General features: G+C 52.0%; 2 protein-coding genes across 5 annotated transcripts in view; both read right to left on the bottom strand.

Moving 5' to 3' along the window:
* IL2RB (interleukin 2 receptor subunit beta) overlaps nucleotides 1-16038 on the bottom strand; it is a 30073-nt gene extending 14035 nt beyond the window's left edge. Inside the window, exon 1 of one of the 2 annotated variants that reach the window (XM_087766844.1) lies at nucleotides 16026-16038. In XM_087766844.1, coding sequence (XP_087622970.1) covers nucleotides 16026-16036 — 11 coding nt within the window. In that variant the 5' untranslated portion in view covers nucleotides 16037-16038. Of the gene's footprint in view, nucleotides 1-1221; nucleotides 1300-16025 lie in introns of those variants that run through there. The other variant, XM_009475272.2, reaches the window with a different exon arrangement.
* C1QTNF6 (C1q and TNF related 6) lies at nucleotides 13373-22228 on the bottom strand. Of its 3 annotated transcripts, none has more exons than XM_009475177.2 (3): nucleotides 22080-22228; nucleotides 18083-18317; nucleotides 13373-16471 (listed from the first exon to the last, which is right to left on the bottom strand). In XM_009475177.2, exons 2-3 carry the CDS (start codon nucleotides 18309-18311, stop codon nucleotides 15924-15926), a joined length of 777 nt encoding a protein of 258 aa, XP_009473452.1. In that variant the 5' UTR covers nucleotides 18312-18317; nucleotides 22080-22228; the 3' UTR covers nucleotides 13373-15923. The 3 variants fall into 3 exon arrangements, with proteins under 3 accessions (XP_009473452.1, XP_087622971.1, XP_087622972.1); XM_087766845.1 differs by lacking the exon at nucleotides 22080-22228 and adding an exon at nucleotides 19192-19312; XM_087766846.1 differs by lacking the exon at nucleotides 22080-22228 and adding an exon at nucleotides 19192-19310 and having other exon boundaries at nucleotides 18083-18169.
* Nucleotides 22229-24710: the final 2482 nt, after the last annotated feature.

Below are 24710 nucleotides of genomic sequence, written 5' to 3'. Positions count from 1 at the left end.
CCATCTCACAGGAGGCAATCACCATCCTAGGGCAGGGCTCAAAGTCAGTGCCAATATTCCAGGCTCAGAAGCTCATACTCCTTCCACACCAGAGTCTGTGCTTTTCCCTCAGCACCTCATTGTTTTCCTGCCTTGGGTGCTTTGCTCAGCACTGAAACCATTCACAGTGCAGCACAGATAGGCTGTTTGCAGGAGTAATGCCTTCTGGAAATGTGTGTGTGAGTGCACAGCAGTCCGTGTGTGTTGTTTCAGGCTGCTTGCTGACTCAGGTAGAGAATGCTGTCTTGGTTGCACACGGCTTGTGCTTTGAAGAGCTTTTTTTGGTAAGCCGTAGGGCTGAAATAACTAGGTGCTTGCTGAGTAAGAGGGGTCTCTGGCTGCAACTGACAAAAGTTAATTGCAGAGCTCATGGCTTAGGAAGTAGATTTTGACTGGCTTTTTTGGGACAGGAGGGCAAATCAGGGAGAAGAAGGAGTTTACCAGGTTCTGGAAAGTCAAGGCTTTACCGTATCACAAAATATTACATCGTCACGCAGAGACCATGCACCATCCTCGCCAAGTAGACCTTGCACTGCCCTGGAAGGAGCCGTGCTTTTAGGTGTAGCAGAAAATTTGGGCTTTGTAATTAGGAAACTCTGCAGCACCCCTCATCCACCCGTGGCACTCAGTGAGACTTCTTGTCTTAGAAAGTCTGTACAGCCGTGCTCCATATTAGACAGAATGGGCTTACGGGCTTCTCATCCAAGCCTCCCCCTCTCCCCATCCACCTGGACACCCACTCATGGTCTGCTTCTGCCCACAGGAGAAGGGACCACCCTCACCTCTCAGCAAGCCTGGAGCACAGCACAGCTGAGCAAAACAAGACAGAGTCCTGCTGGACCCTGCTGGGACTGCCAGGGGAGCGGGAAGAGAGGGTTTATAAAGGGTTGGCATGAGGCACAATATCAATTCCCGTTGTGATAAAAGATTAGGTTCAGAGGAAGAAAAATATGACGACAATGCATAAACAGACAAAGGGGAGAGAAAGAGAGAGACAGAAAGCAGGCGGCGTGGTTGTGAGATATGGGTATGATTTGAGAGGACTGTGGAGAGACAGAGAGATAAATACGTGCTCAGCCCTCCCCAACGGTGAGATTCAGTTTGTCAGACCGAAACTCCTTCCAAGACGCTTTTCAGATCAGCCACCCCCGTGTGGGAGAGAGCCGGTATCGCCCCCTTTACCTTCCAGTGCCAGGCACCCAGTGGTCCAGATGAAGCGAGCCCTCGGGGACCAGGTCACGGGGTTGGATGGAAGCAGGTGCTGGATGTCAAACAGTGAGGGGAATGGGGAGGGGGGAAATGGAGAGGGATGGAGAGGGATGTCCTAGTTCAGTGCACGTCCAGTCATCAGCCAACGTTGCTGGAGTGAGAGAGGTGCCCTTCTTCTCATACGTGCATGGTCTCTCTCAGTCTTCTCCCTCTCACCTTTGCACAGGAAGCTGCCGCTTGCTTGCCTTGTCAGACTGAGACGAGGCCCTGAAGTATCGAAAAGGCTAGCAAGGCCGAGAATAAAAAGCCCCAAACCACGTCCTACTTCCTGCTGGTAAAGCAATAGGTGCAGAAACAAGGGTGGAGGGATCAGGTGTTAGCTTGCAGTGTTCAGTTATACTGGGACCAGTTTGTAACTATTGCTGGGAAGCAAAAAAGAGAGAGAAGGACCTGTCCTCTTGGGATACCAGCAAGAGACCCATAGCTTCCTCTTTCAGACACTCAGACAGACCACTCATATCGTTCTCAGGATCTGCACACGTGTACAGATCACTTTGAAACCAGGGATAGGAGTCATTCTGCAGTAGAAATACCATGGACCACTTTGTGAAAAATAACTCAAGTCATTGACCTAAGCAACACCAGAAAAACCAACCTCCCCACCAGTGCCCCAGTTTCAGAGGATCCATCCTGGGTCAGAGCAGGAGTAGAATGAGGGCAGTGCTGAGTGTGAGCAAGCTTGAGGCACAACCCTCACGCTTGCAGATGGTGTGACACCACAGGAACACACATCCCACGGCCTCCCTACCCAGCCAAGCACCGCACTCGCTCCACAGAAGGAAGAATCAGCCCCTCCGAGCTGAGCCTTGCAGCCAGTCCAGACAGGCAACACTGCCCTGCAGTAGCTGCAGTGCCTGTTTGGCGCAGCTTGTTCATTCAACAGGCCAGAACGGATTCAAAAAGTATGTCCACCTTCTTCCAAAGCTTAATGTGCCCTCATCTTGCAAATGGATAACCCCTCTCAGGCCTTGCTGGGCACATTTAGTTTTAGAAAATCCTTTTGCCACCGGCAGATGACTTCCCCAGCACACACTGCCCTCACCTCCCAAGCCAAGAGAGATGCCCAAATGCAAATCCACAGCGCAGTGGTTGCCTGGTTCACAGATAGACATGCCCATGCATACATGTCCCTGCACACCTCTCTTTTTTCCATACACAAATACAATTCTCTGAAGTGCAGCACATCACATTTCTGTCTGGTCTGGGCTGCACGAAGATGGCTGCTGGTATGGGGCCAGATGATGAGAATCTCCTTTCATACACACAGTGGTCACCACACTTTGTGCTCCTCACCTTTCTCTTCTAGAGCAGCTCAAGGCCCAAGCTCAGGATTGGCAAGCAGGTTTTGCTGACCAAAACTTGCCAGAGGCTAATCTCAAGGCTCCAGGCAGTTCCTTTTTTAGGGCTCTATAAACCTGGAGGATGGGGCCTCCTTGTACAACAAAGGGATCTTGGTTTCAGGTAGTTCAAAAAGGGTGTGGGAGGAGGATGAGTTTTTAGTCACAGGCAGTCCAGCCCAGAGACTGGATCTCAGAAGATATCAGACCTCAAATAAAAACAGTGTTGGAACAAAACAGTGATTTGAAGGCATGGGCAGAGCCATTTTGAAGGAGGCTGCAGTAGCGGATCCTCACGGCCATTTCTGGGAGAGCACTGCAGTTAATCCAGCATCAAGCACTCACTTAGCCAGCAGAGCAGCACCTCATTTTCACCACGCATGACAAGGACCAGCAGTCTGAGAGGTGCCATTTGGATGCTCTTGCTAGTCACCTGAAGACTCCTGTTATGGCCATCCTTTGTGAGGGCAGCTGGGGAATCTGACCAGCCAGCCTCTGTTGAAGAGGAGCAGGGGAGAGGATGGGCTGCATGCTCTCCTGCTCTGGTAATCACTGACTGTGGTAGTTGTACCTCAGAGGCTCCCACCACGGTGGAGCTGTCATCAGGGCACAGCCCGCCTTTCCCAGGAGCTTTTAAAATGAATGCAGCTTACTCTGGAGCAGAAGACCTCGGCTGAAGCAATGAAGTGCTCTGTGAGTAATTTCTTGGTATCACCAGCTCTGCAGCCACAATGGAGTATTCACGTTAACCATCATTTTCCCTGTTTGTCCTTCAGACTGAGAAATCTGCGCCTTCCTTCAGACCAGAGATCACTTTGTGAAAGTAAGAGCACGAAGCCCCCGTTTTTTATTGTTCAGCTTATCAAGGACACGCCCCCCCCCCCCCCACCCCCCCCGATTCCCTTTTTTTTTTTCATTTTTTTCATTTTTTTTAACATGTAAGAATTGGATGAGGTTGTTTGTGCCCTGTGGTATCTGAAATAGTGGAAGAGGAAAACTTAACATGCAGTTAGTCCCTAGAGAAGATGAGCGGCTGCCACAGTTGAAAACAAGGATTTATCTGGTCAGCCAATTCACCAGACTTTTTTTTCTAGATCTGGGTCTCTACAATAGATTCTTACGAAGATTTTTTGATATCTAGTAAGGACTGATGTCACATTGAAGACTTTCCCAATGAGGGTCCTAACGGAGAGCCAGCTTTCCTCTATCTGCCACCTTTGCTTAACAGCAGTAAGGGATATACCTCTTTGTCAAGTGTGACTGGAATTGACTGACTTTTCCAAACTTGTGGAGAGAAGAGGAATGGTCCAACAGATCAGCTAACAGACTGCCAAACACCAATGCGTGGAGACACAGACTGCCTCAGCATGTTTAATTTCCATTAGAAACACAGTTTAAAATGTACTAAAGCGATGACTGTGTGGTGTAAGTAAGAAAGGGTTTCCTACACAGGCATGATACCATGATTGCGTCCAGACCTCATCTGATACGGATAAATACACTTGCTGTCAACACAGTTTTCAAACTGGATTGCCCAGGATGTTGTGCTACTGAGAATTTGGCACTTTTTATCTCCTTTATACCGACATTGTTAGGAATGGTGCCATTTGTAATGTGAGAAGCCAAACAAAACCACATTGTCAGCAACACATGCGAGGTGTTCTTGTGATTACCTTCCTGTCCCCATAATGGTGACTGAGATGGGTGAACGCATCAGCGTTGTTGTTCAGTGTTAAAGCAGCAGGTAAAAGTGTGATGTTGGGGGTTTGTTTAAAGGCGTCGTTTGGGCCAGATCGGTGTTTCAGGGGCAATGTAAGTTTTAAAAATCCTCAAGGCTGGGGCAGGTGCCTACGCACAGGCCCATCTTTTTCCTCTTGCTCTGTTTTCATTAGAGAAGAGCAGTGCTGCTGAAACTTCTCATTTTCAGTTGCATGTCCACTGAGAGTCTCCGCAGAATGGCAGAGGTGAACAGGAGAACAGAGAGAGCGAAGAAGTGTGAAGCGCAAAAGTATTGCATGGTGTCAAATTATCCCACAATTCATCAACTCATTAGCTGTCATTAGGCTAGGCACATTCCTTCCCTTTGCTGGCTTTCAGCTGTGTCTGAAGTCCCAGGCTAACTGGGATGCCTTGCCTGTGGTTTACAAACCACCCAGCTCACCAGGGGTGAGCTCAGTGGAGGGCTCAGTAGATCCATCTTGATGTCCTGTCCCCATGGTGCTCTGGAATGGAGCAGTGGGAAGTGTGCAGAGCCAGCAGGAGGTAAGGGGATGAGGGCAGAGATGCCCCGATGGCCACCAAAGTTCGCTTCCTGACAGGATACACTGTGAATATCTCTAGACGCTCTGTAGGTTATTTTTGGTACTTTCCAAATAATGTTGTTTTAACTATAACCTTTACATTGAATTTCCTGCCATTCGTATACGTGCGCTTCTCAAAACGTTGTTCTACATCTGCCGTTATTTTCCCCTTAAATTGTGGTTCTACTCCGAAAAAAGTCTGCAAAAATGGCCCCACGGGGAACCACTGTTTAGTGTATCAGTGAGCTCTTTATTGAATTTGTTCACATTACCAGCCTAAAAGAGGCTTTTCTTTGTATCAAAATGGCAACCTTGGGCCAACATTAAAGATTCTATCTTTTTTTTCCTCCTTCTCCATCGTCCCTAGGGATATTGCCACTATAGGCTAAATGCTGCCCTCAGGTTAATCTCCATCACCGTGTTTAAGTGAAGGGGCATTTAAACAATGGATTTTAAGTTCTGGGATCAGGTACCACAACGGGGTAACAATGCTGGGCAGCAAGCATTAAGCTCATCTATACAGCAGATGATATTCCTGCATTTCTTCCCTTTCAACTTCTGTTTCACAGAGAGTGTCCTGATAGATCAGCCTGATAAAAGCAAAAGACATCAAATATACACAGAAATACACAAAATGTTCAGAAGTAGGGATTCCCTAGCCCTGCAGGCTGTGGCAGAACAGGGATAAAAGTGGTAGGAAGCTGAGGCATTTGCAGACACTCTCACCCGCAGCAAGTCTGGGGCCACAGGTGGGAGGGGATGGAGGAGGTGTTCACTTTCACTCCCTGGCAGTGATGGTCACAGGCCCAGAGGAGTGGGGAAACAAGGGTGGGAGGGGAAGCATGCTACTTTTGAGCAGTTTCACTCTTAGCCTGCCTGGCTGTGAACACATAGCTATGAACTCATGAGCACGGGACAGTCACGAGATGCCCCCACTCAGGACCTGAGCCCTGGCTCCTTGTTATGTTTGGGTAGAAATAGACAGTGTCAGGACTTTGGTCTGAAGGGCTGGAGCCCATGCAGCAGACTCGAGGCTTAAGAGAGCTCCTAGGTGTGGATGCCTGCCTCCCCGATGGGTGTTTGTGCTGCCACAAGGGCTGCTCAGACCCGGAGTCCCTCCCTAGAGAAGATCTGGTCTCTCACCCTGGGCCAGGCACTCTGTGTTCCTCAGTACCCTTGGGCTCACCAACATGAAGGAAGGCCAGTACCTATGCCTTTGTCTGAGCCTGTGGACATAGTGTGTGAGGCACAGTATGCGTCTGAGCCAAAGCAGTGTGGCAAGCGATCTCTGTCAGCTGAATTGTGGCATCTGTGTATGCAGATGGTCTTAGCCTAGCACACCTGCGATGGAAAACTCACCACTGTGAACTGGAAGGAAGGTGGTGTACCTATGGGACTATTGACGTATTTGTACAGCTCTCACATCCTCTCTGCGTCTCTATTTCCACAGCAGATAAAGGGTCATAAAGGACATCTTCCCATCTTCTTCAAGAACTGAGATTCACAGACCAAGCACCAGATCCTGCATCGCATGCCAGTGTCCAGGTCTGTAAGGACATTATTGACTTCTAGTATTAAAACGTGCCTATGCAAGACCCTGAGGGTTGCCCTGGTATTGAATGCTGAAGATGCATGGCCAGAGTGCCTACTGAACTTGCTCACAGACCTATATTGAAGAGGGAGTGCCTGTGCAAGTTATATGATCTACAGGAGGGCAGCACTGGATTCAGAGACCAGCCTTACACCAAATCTGTGCCTGAGCAAGACAGTGAGATGAATGCTGGCCAATTTGCTATTCAGTACCAGCAACTGCTCTTGTCCTTGAGGGAAATTATTACCTTGTTACCTGGGCAGTCTTAGAAAGATAAAGCCCCACTCTGTTTTGCAGCCTGCCAATGTGTTACATCTCTCTCTATTTAAAGTCAGAGGGGCTTGTGTTCAAATGCTTGACAAGCCTAATATGAAGCAATGATGGCTTCCAGACCTAATAAATTGAGAAGAATGCGGAGATTTATTGTACATTCAAAATTGCTTGAAGCCAAGACATGATACTGCAAGGAGATTCTTGGGAATAAACCCTCAGGTGCTTTGATTAGCGAGGCTTGCTCCCAATTTAATCACATTTCCCTTCCTTCTCTAGAGGAAAAAATCATTACAACAACCACCCCCATTCTGCTCAGAGCTCTCCTTGCTCCTTTTCCATTTTCTTCATCTCTGTGTCTGAGCAGTTTCTAGAAAGGGAGTTAATTAGATTGTTGATTTTGTTTTAAAATATGCTTGATGATGTCATGCTTATCCAAAGGCCAACCCCCTGCTCCCCCTTAAGCCCTTCTGGGGGTTACTGATTTGTGACTATGGCAATTATTATCTTTCATGTCATTAAAATGCCTGAATAGAAATGACTTGCTTGCATGCAGCTGCCTGTCTCCCCACAGCTTGGTGCTCAGGAATTGTGCTGCTGTCTCTCCCCTGGGCTCAGTCAGGAGAGCCATTTTTTCCCCTCCTCTGTAGTTCCCCAGGTTCAGCTTCCCCCCCCCCCCCCCCCCCCGCCCCTTTGCCCCTCTAACGTCACTGTTTGTGAGCACTTTACTCTTTCTTCCCCACGTTGGGAGGCAGAAGACATGATGAGAAAGGCAAACAGTGTGCCTGGATGGAAGGAATGGAAGGGAAGGGTGAAGTCCACGTCCATGACCTGACCCAAGGACTTGAGAGCACTTCACTCCCCCAAGTGATGTACCAGCTTGTGAAACAGGTCAGCCCAAAGGGCTCCTCATCCCTCTTGAGAGCCCACCTCTGTCAGGGTTTCAGCTCTGGGTTTGCTCCTCTGAGGACTTTTTCTCCTAGGAAGCCCTCCTCTGAGGTGAACTGCCTGTAGCAGAATGGCTCTGCAGCTTGACAAGGATTTTGGGTATGATTGCACCCAACTGAAGAGCCTGTTTTCTGGATGGCCGGGCTGGAGTAGGAAAGGCTGCTTGTTATTGGAGACTACTAACTAGATCTGGTGAACACTGCAAGATCACCACTTGGAGAAAAAACACCCAGTATGGGAATGACTGTTTTCCAACTGTGGCCTCTGAGGAGCCTGAGGGTGCTCCTTGAGAGATGTGACACAGAGCACTTTCTATGTGAGACATTTCAGGTTCGTTGCTATAAACACAAAGCCCAAGCCACATCTCACCACATCTGCCCCATTGACTGTGCCTGTATTTGGGAAATGGGATGTGGATGTCTCAGGGGAAATGGGACTTGGTTCCTTGAGAGAAAGACAAGGCCAGGGTGTCACTTTCCTCCTCTTCTGTGCCTAAGAGCGGCATGCATGGACAGGAGGGGAATGCCCTTTTGAATATCACCATTCCCTGTTGCTCCAGCACCTCCCGCATAAGTAGCAAGTAAGGGCACAGAGCATTGAAGCAGTTCATAGTTTCACCTTCTGTCTCCCTGCAGCTCAAAAGAGCAATTGCAGCCCTCGCAACCAGCACGGGGCTAGGAGGGCTATTTTAGGCAGGGTGCCATGCCCCACAGTTGGGACCAGGCTGTGGAGACCTCTCGGGGGGGAATGCCCTCTGCCTGCACCTGTGCACACATCCGTGCACATAAACACACACACATGCACGCACACACAGCGGCAGCCAAGTGGGGAAGCACGGAGAGGATCAAGCGCTTGGCTCCACTCAAATGCTTACCCTGGAAACAGGCCAAGGACAACATGTGTCCACAGGCACCAGGGTCCCTTCCCTTGGCCATGGTCTACCCAGGTGAGACACTAATTCTAAGGAGAAACTTGCACTATTGCTTTTATGTTTCAAGGACAAGGGTGTCAGTACTGTTCCCCAGTACTGACCTTCCCTGCACCCCAGGAGAAAGGATCCCCCCTTTCCTCCTATTCTTCCCACCTCCCTTGCAGGCAGCAGATTCCTTCATTGGAGATGCTCAGTGCCCGGAGGGAAGGCGGCTGTTGAAAAGGACTGTTTGGGGTTTTTATTCCCTTCAGTCTTGGATATTATGCTGGCAGCCTGGTGCAGTATCTCTCCCTCCTTCTCCCCTCCCCTGCCTCAGCCCCCATGAGGGGGGAGGAAGAACGTGGGCGGTGGAAGGAGTTGTGGTCCCCAGATGTGTGAATTGTCGCCAAGCAGAAATAGCGCACCACGGACAAACGGCAGAGCAGCGCAGCTGAGAGCCATCGCTTTGGGCTTGCGTCACTGACCTTTTCCTCTCGCCCTTCTCAGTCCTCACCTGACCCTCCCACTGCTTCCCCTGCACTTTGCACTCAGACAGCTCTCTGCAGTGCTTCACGCTGCTGAGGAGGGCTGGCACAGGAGTTTAAAGGAGGGGGGGAGTGGAAAAAAAAAAGCCCTGCAGCAAAGACAAGGCAATGCAGTGATCCTCTCTCCATTTCCTCAGAGCTCAGGTTGCCACCCTGCAGGACAAGAGAGTCACGGGCTGACCCAACACACCAGTCCCTGTCTGGTCTAGTCATTGCAATGAAGGCATAGCTGTTCTGCCTCCACAGCTGGCAGGGTTGGGGATGGGGGAGGAGAAGCAAGCTTGTCCTAGGGTCAGGGGAGTGCTTCAGACTCTGACATACCATGAACAAATGGAATTTCAAAAAAAACCATTTCAAAGCCTTGCAGGACCAAGCTTAAAACATGGTACAATTGTAAAAACCTGCGTAAGTCTTCTAAAGAGTCAAACAATGCCACCAGCATACCACACGGAGAGGAGCGGGAGTCAGGCGAAGCAAGGGCTTGGGAGGTGTTTTGAACTGCTGTAATGGTAATTCTGTGGGCCCTTGGCCCAGAAGATCTGCTGAATTGCTGCCTGTGGCTGCAGAGGACAGGGCTTGGTTGCCTGGAAAGTCCTTCCTAGTGCTCTGCTCCATTCCACTACTTCAGGGGAAGAATTGGGGACACATGGGCGAAAAAAAAGCGTGTGTAGGGGCAAATGGGAGAATGCCATGAGCCTAGAAAAGCATGTGTGGGGCAAGCAGGAGAATGCAGTGAGCCTCAAGCAACCCATGGAAGATGTTTGCCCAAGCCTTGCACTAGGACATTGTTATGTCAAACACCTGGAGAGTGGTCAGGACTTTAGAGCAGGGGACCAGAACTGTGAAAATGATGCCTACAGGACGGGTGTCAGTTAGACAGGAGACTGTTGTCCTCCTTCCTCTCCCTGGGTGTTTCCTTCCCCTGGCTACTTTGAAGCATTGTAATTGTCCGCAGTAGCAACCAGTGAGGCTTGGACACATCTCCCACCTCAGAGGTGCATTGCAGTTTGCGCTGTCTGGGGTCCCTGGCAGTTGAGGCACCTCAGCAGCTTTGAGGTTGATGCAGGTCAGCCTCACTTCTCGAAGGCATGGATGCAAGTAGGTTAAAGTGAATCAAGAAGCAGCCCAGCTCCCCACCTCCCACTCACCCGAGGCTGGATTCCCAGCCTTCCCAAGTGGATGGGGAGCTCCCTACTCCTTAGCTTCTCCAACCCAAGAGCTCTCTATCCTGCTCCCTCCCATTTTAGTCATTGCAAACAGAGACTGGGAAAGGTGTGAGATTTTGCAATAATTCCCTGGTCATTTGTGAGGTAAGTGACACAAGTGACACAAGTGACTCAAGAGATGGGACTGGTCTGTGGGTTGAGAAACTGTCAGAGGCCTTTGATTTAAACCTTCTGCCCTGGCACTCGCCATGGTATAACTGTGGGGAGAGAGATCACAGAGGGCTTGTGGGAGAAGGGGGGAGGCATGTCATGAGGTGAGGGAGCTGTGCTTGTACCGAAGAGGCCTGGAGCCTCAGCCCCCCTCTACCCACCTCCTGATAGCATCTTCAGAGCAAGCAAGGCCTGCAAAGTGCACCGGTTTCCGTTGGCAGGAAGGTGAGAGATGTCCATACAGGGCTGGTACGTGTGTGTGCATACACGTGTGGGTGTCATAGCAGTGTGCGGCACTCAGCTGGCCTCTGAAGCCCAGCATGGCTCGGCAAATGCCTGTTTTCCCACTGTGGTCAGAGGGGGGCCATGCCACGTGAGGTGGTGGAATGATGGCCCTCGGCAATGCAGCTGTGCCCCATCACCCACACAGCCACGGCCAGGGTCTGCATCCAGCCCTTTGGGCCCAACGGCAGCTCCCAGCCAGTAATGGGAAAGGGAAGGTGAGAAATAGAGGATCTGGGGCAGGTTCCACCCATTGATGGCATCCAGCTGCGATGTGCATGATGGAGGGAGGACTCTGCTGGCATCTGCTGGGCCTACACATGACAAAAGGTCAGGGGAGATGCAGAGGCAGGTCCTGCCGTACTGCACCCCTTCCCTCCCTGGTGCTTTGGGTGCAGGCACGTGCACCTGTGTCCATCTGAGTGCCCGCAGCAGGGTCAAAGGTCTCTTTTTATACCCCTTTTCTTGCCCTGCTTCTCTTTTCCCCTTTTCCACAGCTGTCACAGGGCAAGGAGCTATTGCAGGGCCTTCAGCTTCTCCTGAGCTGGCCCCAATGTGCGCTTTCTTCCCCAGAGACAGCACCATATCCTGCCCTTTACCTCCTCTCCCACTCCTCCCCCTTTCATACCTGCAAGACCACAAAGCCGCAGGAAGCCAGTTTAAAAGGCCATCCCCTTGCCACATACCTTAAACAAGCTTGAGACATGGCCGCAGAGCCCTTTGCAGCAGAGCTTGGACCTGTCTTTCAGGGGAAAAGAGAGGCATGGCCCCAGAGGTAGTGCTGTAGCTGCCCACTCCAGGGCATGCTTTGTGCTTTGCCCAGGAGAGAGATTCTGGCTGTCACCAACCCCAGGCTCACACACCACAGGGCAGCCCCATTGCATGGAAAAGGACCCAGCCCTGGGGTGAATGAGGTGACTGGAGGTCTTGTGGCCATCAGGGCATGGCTGCACCCACTGGCAGGGCAGCAGGGCTGGTCTGACCCAGTCTAGCCCTTGTTCCTTCAACTGCATTGCAGGGATCACCTTGCCTGAGCTGAGCCTAACCTATGGCAACTCCCCAGATGGGCATCCACGGTGTGATGGGTGGCACCGGCTACAGATTCCATTTGTCACACATGCATCTTAGCCCCAAGGGATTTGGCTGAAGAGACTCTTCAGGTGGCACTTTCCTCTCCAACTGGGCAGGCTGAAGGACTGAATTATAGAAAACTTTTCTAGAAGGTCTGGCTACACATTTCTGCTCCTCCCTCACTCCTCACCTTTTGTAAGTGTGACAAAAGCACCTCCAATCTACCAGCATCTCACCTCAAGTGGCCAAGAACATGCAGAAGCGTAACCCCTGCACTTCCTGAGGACACATTTCTATCTGCTTCCTCAGAAGTAAATAAAAAACGCAAAGACGACTGGGATCCCGAACTGAGGGTACCTCATTTACTAGGATATATATAGCCCTAGCTCTGGGCCTGACACAGGACCAAAGAGGCCTGTAAGGATGTGTATGATTATGTTTTCCATCCTTTGCCAAACAAAGCATCTGGTACATGTCAAACCGCAGCAGAAACTATGCGAAGATGAATTAAACTCAAAACAGAAGGTCCTATATGGGCATCTCCTCTTGTTTTCTTGTCCATTCCTCCACTTCAGCAGAAGTCCACTCAGTCCAAATCCCAAAGATGTTAAAAAAAACCCCACTTACCTCTTCAACCTGCAGTGAGACCGTGATAGGCATCTCCTTGTCCTTAGGACTCTACCCCTCCTAGATTTTGTACTCAAGCCTCCAAGTCTCCAATCCCCCCTCATGTCTCCCTGTTTTCCGCAACTTTATAGGCAATCACCACTTGTCTTTCCACCTCTGACCTGAGCCTCAAGCCTTTCCCATCACACACAGGTCTTCCAACAATGTGTGTCCAGCTTAACTCTGGAACTGCCACCCACCCCATTGTTAGCAAGCACAAGTGTCTCGTCAACAGTTTAATGTCCCTCTTACGTCTGTACTTCCTGGCTTTTACCTCTTGGTAGAGAAAAGAGAAACACCACAGGGAAAACAGAAAACACACATGCTTACTAAGTACCTGACGGAAGGATGTGCTAAAAACTTCACAAGGCAAAGGGTCTGATCCCCCTTAAGAGAAGTCCAGCATTAGCCTAGCCTTCCTCAATAGAATTAGTTAAGTACTTGAAGCCTAATCCTACAACTGATTGTGTTGTCCTGTTTTTTTGGTAATTTCCAAAGAATCCTTCCTTGAATTTGCTTAAAGCTTTCCCAGCAGAGAGGAGAGGGTTGTCATAATCACAAGTGTCAAAGTAGTAAATAGCTTTAAGGTTATGGTTCACCACAAATGAAACAGACAGAAGATTGCCAAGGATTGCCCATGGAAGTTTCAGACCTGAGTTAGATTTTTCACCTGTCTCTTTCAGCTGTGTCTTTTCTATTGCACTATTCGGTGATAACTGGAGCTAGAAGGAATAGGTTGGGAGGGAAAAGCAGATCGTAGTGCAGAACAACCAGGGAAAAAAGTTTAATACCACTGAAAAAAAATATATATATACAAAAGTTCTTGGAGTTTGTTTGGTTTTGTAACATAAAGCACCATTAATTCCACAGTACATTACAGCTCAGCCTACTACACCTTCCAGAAAGCACCCAATACTCCTGAAATCTGATTTAGCACCAAGGGATTGCCATCTTGTTTAGCACCAAGAAACCTGTTAAACATACCCTTTGGTCCCCCTGCCCTCCTCTCTCATGTGCATCAGGCACCATCTGGCTGCTCATGGGTAGCACATGAGACCTATCACTGGCATTCAAACAACAAATAGAAAAGAAGGAAGAAGGAAGCTCATTTCTGGAGATATTCAGTGTTAGAGAGGCTTGCTTCTCCTCAGGGAGACACAGGGGCACTATACGCTGTAAATAGGCAATATCTGGGTTTGCAGCCTGTTGAGGAAGAGAGAAAGGGATTCGGTCCTGAGCATCACCTCCAGCATGCTGCTTTCTCTCTACTGCCTGAAATCCTGTCTCTGAGCAATTCCACACACTTGACCTGCTAAGGAAGGGGAAGAAACTCACAGTCTCCTTTCGCTCCCATGATCCCATCATCATGTGTTTCCCTGGGAAAAACCCAGCTTTGCTTCAGTGAAGCCTTGTTTTTATACCCATTGCCTCAGTGACAGTGGTGGGGAGGATACAGGACAGAAAGTGCCTGAAACTCATTCCAGTCTGTACAGCTTCCTTAGCAAAGCAGGGAGAATAGTAAACAGGGCAAGAGAGAAAATGTCCTGCAATTCTCTCAAGTTCATTTTTAATATTTAGCCTGCGTCCCTGTGCCTTTGCCATCCCAGGCTGAGTGTACCGGACCTACTCCTGTATAATGATGCGTATCTCATACAGAAGAGCTCTGGTAGTCCCAGGTGCTATAGGCAGACATCATGGCTAACCATGAGACTGCAGAAGCTAGATAAGTCAGGAGACTTCATTATCAGTGATGGGCAGAGGAGAAATATAGTTTCTCCTGCTTGTCCTGCCCTGAGACTCAAAAAAGAGACAACTCTTGGCACTGCTGTTTACGGGAGCATCACAACATGTGGAAGTAGGTTTCCCAAAGTGCTGAGTCAGCCTCACCTGCTTCCCCAGGACCATAGCAATCCCAGAGAGATGTGAGTGAAAGCAGTGTGAGACCAGTACAAGTGGTACTAGAAAACCCTACTGCTGGCATTTCTTTCCCACTGCGACATCTCCAACCTGACAAGAAGAGCGAGGGTTTGTTTTAGCCACATGCTTTTCTCAGTTGCTCTGATGAGATTGCCAGAAAAGGGCACAGAGCATGTGGCAGGGAAGCTTTTAACCCTGGGGCAAGGTGCTGTAGTCTCACCTCTATCTGTTTTCCATCACAGAGGCAAAGAGGTGCCAACCTGCCCAGGTTTGGAACTGATTTAACTGCAATTGCCCTTACAGCCTCCAGCTCAGGTCCTGAAACAGCAGTCCCTCAATACCAATGTGGGAGAACCACCTTCAGGAGGACAATGTAATGGCATGCAGGAGCCAGGGCCTGACTCTCCCCTCACATCAGCAAGTGTTAGGGATGACTGCTGATACCAATGAAAGGGCATGGGTGCACCTCTGCCAAAGAAGAGAGCAGATTCGGGTTCACTGTCTGGACTAGCTTCCCACAGCTGGGGAACCGAGACCAAGTAGCACCCCAGTAGAGATTTGGGAGGGAGGTTTGGTAGGGTTGTCTCTCTCTCTCTCATCCTGTACTTATGATCCCTAGTAGGAATAGAGTGGTGGGCTCTACTGATTCAACAGCAGATGCCCTCTGAAGGGTCTGGCTGAGTGTCTGGCCCTTCGTCTCTTCAAAGAGCTAGAGCTGGCACAGAGGAGGACAATCCCACCAGGTCTAGATTTTACAGCCAACCTGGACTCTGTGACCCAGAAGGGTGCCTAAGAAAAGCCAATAGCATACTTCAGAAGGCCAACAGTCCCCTTTTCGGAAAGGCAGTATCGTCTCTCATCGCTCCTACATCTTCCTCCTGCTACAGGAGGCCATCAGACCCCAGTCCAGTCTTCAGACTACATGTGTGAGAGGTGACATTAAGGCCATGTTGCACGCTGCAAAACTGGCATGTCTAGTTGGGACGGAGAGCAGCCAGGATGCACCTGGACAGTGGGCACTTTCTAACCCTTTCTACAGAAGTTCTCTGTGTATGAAGCCCCAAGAAGGGACACATCCCCAGGAGCAGCATTTTAGCTTTCCTCCTGCTCTAGGACCCTAAAGGCCAGACACAGTTCGCTGGCCGATTTAGAAGAAGCCAATAACCTAAGTTGGGGTCATGAGGTGAGGGGGAGAGAGATGGTAGTGTCACACTGTAAGTGGACAAATACAGGCCTGGCTACAAGAGAGCATGAGGTGGGAGCCAGTGCGGCAAGTTTCACACTCAGTGCCTGAGACCTGACAGGCCCATTTCCAAGTGATTTGCAGTGGTTGCGGGCAGTAAAGAGAGAGAGAGAGGATGAAGGAAAAGGCCAAAGAGGCCCCAAGGAGGAGGACAGGCAGTTAGTCAAGGCTGGGCTTGACCAGGTACCCATTAAAGGTGATGTACACATCAACATCATCACTGTAAATGGCATTCTCCCGCTCCCGCTTGTAGAGCCTCACCCAGATCTCATCATTTTCCTGAAGCTCCAGCATGAGGCTCTGGCTCTGCATGATGCTGCGGTCACTGGGTTGGGCATACAAGATGACTGCCTCTTCTTCATTGTGCATGATGTGCATGTAGGTCTCCTTGAAGTTCCAGGTGTGGACATTGAGGCTGAAATAGTAAAGTCCACCTACATAGCAGTAGAATTTGCCATTGAACATGTCGAAGTGGCTGTAGAGGTTGACGAAGACGGTGTCGAAGATCAAGACCTGGAAGCCCTCGCTGCTGTGCAGCGCTTTCTTGCGACCGACGGAGAATGCAGCATATTGATGCTTGCAGGGGTCTCCTGCTGTGCCCATCTGTCCTTTACTGCCTTTCTGGCCCGGGGCACCCCGCTCACCTCGTGGTCCTTCTTTGCCCCATTTCCCTGGCATCCCAGGTTCTCCCCGATCTCCTTTCTCTCCTACAAGAGGAAGCAGAGGACACAACTCCTGTGTGATACCAGAGGGAGAGGTGGAAGTGGCGGTGAGAAAGCCTAATGAAGAGGCAGAGGATTGGGCAATGCCAGAAGAAGGAATGCTCCTGAGCGTCACAATATCATTGTGCTTAATGGGAAAGGAGCTAGCAGAGCTCTAGGTGCAACTGGGGTCTCTTCTCTTACGAATGCCCTGCTTACTACATGATACGGCCTTGCTGGATGCAGTAGGACCTGTCCTTAGGAGACTTCAGCCTGAGAGGGAGCCCAGCAGTGCAAAGTACCACTGGGGCTCTTGACCTCTTCTTCCTCCTCCACACTCCTTTACCTCCACCATAGCCCCTGCCCTCCTACACACCTCTCCTATGACCCAATTATCCATGTAGTGTGCACACTGTTCTTGCTGTAGGCTGGAGAAGGGGAAGAAGTCCTAAAGCCTGTTGGAGAATATGACTAGAGAGGGACAATGAGGTGGGTCAGAGGGAAGAGATCCAAGCTGAACTTGGCAGACGGTGGAGTGCAAGTCAGAGGGCTGGTACTTTGACAATATTGGCATCCTTTGGGCATTCTGTATAATTACTACTGCAGTTCTACCCTGGGGTTTGTGCATTGCCTGTCACACACTTGGGCAGGCATCAGTACAGACAGAGAGCAGCACCAGAACGTACTTCGTGTCCAGAGAGAAGAGATGCGGGTCCGAGCAACCTCCAGCACAAATGACAGCATCCCAAATTTGTGCCTTTTTCTTTTCCTCCTCTCCATCCCCTGCATGGTATTGCAGGTTCCCCTGCAACACCCCTCTCTAGTCCAGGCCTCCATCTTCCCCAGACACACTTCTGAGCTTTGATGGATTGCAGCTATTTCCAGGCTGGGCAGGGAAGAGGAAACATCTGCCCAGCTAGCCCAGAGGAACCACAGAGCAACAATAAGTGAGTGGAGCAGGATCCAGCTGGGAACAGGCTTTTGCCTGCAGCAAAGGCTAAAAGGGGAGCCCTGAAGGGAGGAGCTGAGCTAAAATAGGAGCCTTTTTCAGTTAGCTGAGACAGCCACAGCAGGGTGGAACGAGCTGGGGGTCACTGCCAGTTAGCCTGGAGGAGCTTGCTGCCTCCCCTTGCCCTCGTCCCGCTCCAAAATGCATGTGACCCATGGAGCTGGAGAAGGTTTCCCCGCAGCATTCCCGGGTGCCAATGCCTACCCTCCCAACCTGTTTATTTTGCAGCTGGATAGAGACTGCTCCTTCCCTCAGGCACTACAGGACTCTGGAAGTCTGAGGCAAGGAAAGTGTCCTCCCAGCTTGGCAAGAGGCTGCCACTGCCACTCCTGTGCTAGCAGGGAGGAAGAGCTGATAGCAGGCAGCGTCCTGAGACACAGAGGTCACAGCATGGATACGCACTGACTTCCCTCCCCCCAGGCTACTCTTGATCACGGCACAAAACATCTAAACCCTGGGCACAGTGTGTGTGGGCACACTTCAGGATAGCATCTGGCAGTCTGTTAGCATAACCAGCATGCCAGCAACCCATCTGTCACTTCCACCACAGTGCCATCGGTCCCTGAGCAGGCCTTGGCATACCGGGGCCAAGACGGGCACTTACTTACCCTTCAGTATGGTGATGTTGATATAGGGACGGACCTCCGGCATTGGGTAAGGCAAGTGGTGGTGGCTGGGAGGGAGCGGTGGGGCACCTGTGGAAGAGTCCAGTGAGTCACAACAGCGCTTGCAAGCACCAGGGGCTGGTTCTGTGAGATGGGGTTCATCAGTGGGTGCCCCAAGCACAAGAGGGAGAAGAAGGAAGGCCAGGGGTGTGCGCAGGTAAATTATGTCCATGGTGACCTGGGAAGACATGAGGAAGGGCCAGAGTGAGGTGTAAGAAGGGGAGGACACAGAGAATGGAGGAGAGATCACCACAAAACATCTTTCTGTGGCTGGAGCCAGGGGTGGGACGAAATAGCATTGTCCTGTGGAGGGAGCTTACATGCTTGAAGTCCCTGGAGGTTCAAGGCTGCAATCTGAGTAGCAACCGCATGGCCCAAGAGGATGCGCCACGCCCTTCTGCCCAGACCAATGGAGACTGGGTGCTAACCCTGGAAGAAGGCTTGACCCTCACTAGGCAAACCACTGGAGCCACTACAAGATTCAGTCCCCAGGCTGGGACAGAGGAAGGAGACATGGCAACCTACATAGCCCCTTTAGCAAAAGCCTGCTCCGGTAGGCTGCTGAATCTGTGGGGAGGGCTGTAAAAATCTTCTCCAATCCTCCAGTCACTAGGTATTGACTCTTTACAGGAGTCTAACCCAACAACCCCCCTGTCCCAGCCGGAGTCTGACCCATCTCTCTGCAGAGAGGCTCCTTCTCCTGTGGGCTGGGAACTTAACTTCAGCCCCCTTCTTCCCCACACCAAATCCCACCCCTCTCTGTGCCTCAGCCCCCTCCCACTAATGCTCAGTTGTGTTCTCAGCCAAAGCCCAGCACCTTCCCAAAGGGATGGCCGGCTCCTCCGAGAGCAGCAGGCAGTGCCAGGCCTTTGCAGACAGACCAGAGGGGAGCTGCTCCGCTGCAGAGGGTGAAGGAAGCAAAGCTCAGAGCAGGCAGCCTGCACAGAAGTATGCTTACGAAAGACAGACACGCAAACAAGCTGAGAAAGTCCCGCTCCCAGCCTCTGCCCCCCTTCCCACTGCCTGCACCCCAGCGCAGTGTGGCGGCTCACCCCGGAGGCTGAGGGCTCCCCAGTGTGCTTCCCAGCCCCTGCTCCAGGGCTCCCCTCCGCCTGCAAAGCTGGCCCCGAGGCCCATGCCTTTAAGAAAGCTGGCTCTTGGCACAGGCACTGCTGAGTGCTGACTGGGTGTGCAAGCTGGGCTTGGACCTGCTCCCTCCCCTCTCCTCTCCCTCCCTTTCCCTCCCTGGCTTTGGGCGCTCTCCATTGCAAACCAGCTTGGGTTTCGGTGCCTTTTAACTCTTTCCTAGGTAGTGCCTTTTCTTTATTTATGTTTTTCTTTTTCTCTGCCTTTTCGCTTCCAAACAGCATAGCACTAGTCAGCAAAATGCAGGCAGCACAGATTGCACCCTGTGCAAAGGGTGGGTAGGCAGCAGGGTAGTGTCCCACCCTGAGCAAGAGACAGACTTTCCTTCAGGTGGGATGGTGCAGGACTCTGCCCTCACTTCCTTGCGTTAGTCCCTTGTCCCATGCATTAGTCCTTAACCTGACTGGCCCTGCTCTCTCCCCAGCTGTGCCAGTCCCACTCTTACTCTCCAAACTTTTTCATCTTCCATTCTCTCCTACATTGTTTCTTCTCCACATCACTGGAGCCTCTTACCCCACGCATAATATTTCTAGCAGGCTCATCTGCCAACTGGAAGAGGCACCAATTTTTTCCCTCTCTGGTCATCCCCTCTCCCTGGGCAGAGCCCCAAGCCTTGCACTCCAACGTGTCATCCCTCGGTCACGTTCCCCAGTCAGGTCCAGGGCTGAGCAGTTCGCACGGGAGGGGTGTGCCTGGCCTGAAGCACAGTCCCGCTGCGGGGAGCTGCCTGCCAGCAATGCTGAGCATCTGGAGCAAACCCTGGCTGTGCTTTTTGCACCCAGCCTGGCGCCGAGCTGTTGGGGTGAGCGCTACACAGCTGCACCAGAATCTGGGAATGAGGGCAGCAAGCCGGATTTGGGAACTTATACCCGGTGGGGATGCACATATGTATCTGGGAGGCCAAAGGAAGGACAGGCAATAGCTTTCTTCTGTGGGAGCCAGAAGTGCCAAGTCAGTACTGTGTCTCCTGTAGTTTCTGAGAGAAGCTGGAGAAGGCTCCAAGGTTTCTGAGGGGGAAAGGGTTTTGTGCGTGCCTACGTGTGCTTGGATTTTTTTTTTTTTTATTTTCCTTCTCCCATTTGTTTGGTTTGGGAATGGGAGGCCCCACTTCCCAGAGAGTGGCTGGCGTTTGGCAGGACCCCAGCACCACTGGAGAAGCAAGCGGAAAACGCTGGGAAAATATGTGCTGCAAGCTGGGGGGAAGGGAGGAAGGGGGGCTGGGAGTCCTGGAGATATTCTCAGGCTGCCTTTCAGCCTGGAGCTCAATGAACATGGAGCGAACATGCCGCTCAGCCGGGGTGGGAATAGGACCAAGAAATTTGCTGCTGTGCTCGTGTGTTCCTCGGCAGGCTCCAGCACTGACATGCAATGAGACCCATTGCAAGTCTGCCACGTCTGCCTGTGCCTCAGTTTCCCCTTTTGGAAAATGAGCAGGGGAAGGCTTAGGACAACACTTCTTGCTAATGGAGCCTTGCCAGCTGACAGAAGCGGGTTTTTGTGATCCGTTGTGTTGTCTACTCCTGCCTGCTGCTGGTGGGGATTTCGGCAGCTGACAGTTCTATTGTTGAAAGCCAATAAATTTTCTAGAGTGCATGAAAACTCAGAGACTGACAGTGAAGGCAAAGTTCCTCTCTGTCCCATCAAAGCTATTGCAGTGGCTCACTCCCTCAGGTTTTCTTGCCTGGCTTATTTCCAAGCATGACATTACCCCCTTTTGCAGCTCTCTGCCTTATGTCTGTCCTCCTCTACCTTTCCAAGGGGAACAGGTAGCAGGGAAGGCCATTGCCCTCGTTTCCATCCTGCCCTGCCATCTGCACTCCTGAGTTGCTCACAACCAAGCAAACGTTCTTTGTGGAGGACCTCATCAGCTGGGGCCTTTGCCTTTTTCTCATCTGACTGCAAGAACAGCCCACAGTGGGCAGCAAGCAGGACTTTGTATTTAACGCTGTATCTGAACTGAATTGGGACCTCTAGGGAGCCAGCAGACAAAGCCTTGCACTGGTGGCATTGCCCAGCTGGGCAGCAGTTTATGCCAGTAAAGACTCTTTTGCCAGGGTAATATCTCCCTGCTCCCTGAAGGGAACTGGCTGTACCAGCAACATTTTGCCAGGGCAGCCACATTTGCAGGAGGTTTTGGCTTGTATGGCCACGTGCTCAAAGACAGGAATTTTGAGAATGCTATCCAATAACCCTGTGCCAGCCACGCTTTTAAGTGTAACCCAAGCCTGAAGGCACCTTGTCTGCTCAACAGTCTTCCCCCTCCCTCATCACACACTGCCTTGGAGGCAGCCCAGGGAAGTTCTGGCCAGATTGGACTGCAACGATCCCTGCAGCTGCTTCATCCTCCTTCTACATTTCCTCCCTTTTCCTGCAACCCCCCACAGGGCAAAGTAGGGGGATAAAGCCTGGCTGTCCCCCAGTGACTGCCTCCATCCTATTAACCCTCTCTACCACAGGGACAGAAGGAAGGAAATGACTTTGATGTTTCCTCCCCTTTCCACCCCCCGTGTACAGCTCAGCTCCCCTTCTGCACATGTGGACCCCCTGCCCTGCTATGCATGCGCACATACTCACATCCACCCGCAAGCACCCACACACTCACCCTTCACGGCTCCTCCCTCACCAAAACCTCAGGAGCAAAGGTATCACCCGCACCAAGAGGCAGAGAAACAACCCCTTCTCTTCCCCTTCCCGGCTGCTTCTCCTCCACCACAGCCACTTTTCCTTTCACTGCCCCTCTGCCCCCACTCTCCAAGAGCATCGCAAGCCAGGAGCCAAGTGGAGGACCTCTTACCTCCGCTCCCCTCCGGGGGGATCCGGCACTGGGTTATGCGTATCCTCAGCTGCTCCTGGTTAGCAGCGCGGGGAGGGAGGGCTGGCGGGGCCCAGCTGACTCCAGCCAGATGCTCGCCAAGTGCTCTTATGTAATTATTGTCTTTTCCATCCTGCCTCCAAGGCTTTTGTGAGTGCCTCCCCCCTGCTCTGGCCCGTGTCAGGCTTGGCTCTCCCTCCCTCCCTCCCTCCCTCCTTCCACCCACCCCACACAGCATCACCATTTGCTCAGCTCAACAGCTGATTCCTTCTGGAAGCAAAGTTCAGGCTTTTGGCTATTGCCGTTGCTACCCTTGGAAAGAGAGCTCACATGTGTTTCAAGATGTGGGAAGTGATGGGCAGCACTGCTCTGCGCTCACCTCCTCTCCATCACTGCCCGACCGCGGCTGGGTCCCTTCGGCTTGCCCTTCCTGCCTGCAAACAGGGAGGGGGACACCTGAGACACGGCAAGGTGGCAGTGAGTTTTTATGCTTTGGTACTTTGGGGTGCCCCCAGGTTGCCCTGTAACCTCTGCCCTATGGGGATCGCTGATCATCTCCAGCCAGGCTGCAGAGGGGGTTGGGAAGACGAATCTTTTCCAGTCTGTGGACTCCACGGCTGTGCACGGGGCTTGTGTAACAGCCAGCCCTTGTTACCCAAGAGCACCAACGCAGTATGAAATTACTGGCTTAGAATACCCTGTGCGTCTCTGAGGATGGGCAGGCCTGTTGGATATCAGCTGTGTGGCTACATTTCTCTCATAACTTCTATCCATGTGGGGCCTGGACCAACCAGGAACGACACGTTCCCTGGCTTCACACAGGCTGCCGCCGAGTTTGAGGGCACTTCTGCCAGCAGGGATTTCTGCTGCTGGCTGCTTGGCGGCCTGGACCGTCTCACGCAGAGATCAAGGCCTGGCAAAGCTGCTACATTTTTTTGCTGTGTATTGCTGAAACGCCACGTGGCTGAGGAGCAGCTGGAAGAGCCGTTCACCTGTACTTATCGCTAGAGCAAAGCTGTTGCTAAACCTGGCAGTCGCCGACACTGAGCATGAAAGCGTGAGCTTGTCTCCCACCTCCCACTGCCCCCACAGCTAGTCCGAGACACCGCATGTCTGCCAGACACAGCTCTGGAGTACCAGAGACTGGCTGACAAGCTGCATCAGCTGGAGATGCCTTGCAGCTAAGGGCGCGTCACCCAGGCCGCCCCTCTCCCCACAGGTAGCTTATCCAGCTGGAGTGTCCCATCTCTTACCCCCACCTTGTGACCCTGTCTGCGAGACCACTTGGACAAGAAACTGTGCCAGTAACCACCCCCAGACTCTGGCACGTGACTACAAGCGCTAACCCTACTGCAACCAGCAAGACCTCGCTGCCTTATGAGCATCCAGCCCCAACAGCTTGGCTAGGTGGGAGATACCAGGTGACATTGCAGCCTGTTTGAACCAGTTCTTAAAAACAGCCTTCAGCCAAGCCTGCTGCCTTCTGCTTCTCTGCATCTGAATGCCTTCTCCTCCCATCTGCTCCTGTGTAGACCCAGGAGTTTTTTTGCTGTCCTCTCCTACACGTGCTCCTAGACCTGCCCTGAGCAGTTATCATCAACAGTAGATCACTGCTGGGGGCATCTCAGCTCTGGCAAGGAGTGCTGAGAAAGGTGGACAGCGGTTAGGGCAAGATTTTCTTCAGAGGTACCCATGAGCTTTCTCACCAAAGAAACCAGCACTTTGTGGCCAGAGGGGGGAAGCTGGTGTTTAAGAGCTCACAGAAACTCTTGGACCTGTGACGGGTACTTTCCACTAAGGGAACCAGCCTGAGACAGGGGCGGTTTGAAACAGAGGGGTTCCACCATCGCTTGGTAGCACTGTCCTGAGTCTGGTCCTAAAACCAGTCAACAGGGCGAGAGTCCTGCTACGTTGTCCAGCCATTTGATCCAGCACCAGCATGTTCATCACTCTGGCTTCAAGGCATAGGGCATAGGCGTGGTTTGATCCCCACGTGGTAAAGTTTAATGCCTTTCACAGCACCAGATCTCTGCTGAACCTGTGTGGATGCCTTGCAGTAGCTACAGTGCCTCTGAGGGTCTAACAGAGGGCTCTGCATGGATCTCCAGGCCCACACACCCACATGGCGAATATATGGGATTTCCAAGAAGATAGCGGTGTTGCAGAGGGGTCCCGAAAAGAAGTCCCGACGATATCCCTTCGTCCTGCAGTCAGCACGCCGCGGGGCATACAGGGGTGCTGGGACCTGGTGCCGCCTCCCTGCCGGGCACAGTCCTGCCTCAAACCCGAGACATTTCCCGGTGGGAAAAGGTCCCGCGTGTGACAGGGAGCCACGGCGGGGCCGCAGCCCGCCCGCCTTCCCGCCCACCCGCCCGCCGCTCCCGGCGGCTGCCGACTGCCCCCTGCAGGACGCGCCGCGCCTTGCAGCGCCCCGGGCCGCCTCCTCCCGGCCCGGCGCTGGCCCGCGGGCGGCCCGCTGGGCCTGCGGGGGGTGGCACCGGTGGCCCAGGGCAGGTGGGGACCGGGGTGGGCTGGCGGCCCTTCCTCCTCTCTGCAAACTCCCGCCCGCGGCTGCTCCGGTTAAAGGCCGCCGGAGGAAACAGTGATGGGGCA

This window comes from Nipponia nippon, unplaced genomic scaffold (genome assembly GCF_047370975.1).
Source record: "Nipponia nippon isolate SJK-2023a ecotype South Korea unplaced genomic scaffold, ASM4737097v1 scaffold_3, whole genome shotgun sequence".
Lineage (NCBI taxonomy): Eukaryota > Metazoa > Chordata > Aves > Pelecaniformes > Threskiornithidae > Nipponia > Nipponia nippon.
The sequence above is the reverse complement of the archived record's forward strand: the minus strand, read 5'-3'. Positions and strand labels throughout refer to the sequence as shown.

Excerpts from the sequence above, each read along its gene's own strand:
- C1QTNF6 (XM_009475177.2), bottom strand. The coding sequence starts at position 18,311 with ATGGACATAATTTACCTGCGCACACCCCTGGCCTTCCTTCTTCTCCCT. Across the intron at positions 16,472-18,082 it reads CAACATCACCATACTGAAGG|GAGAGAAAGGAGATCGGGGA; the intron begins GTAAGTAAGTGC and ends TTCCTCTTGTAG.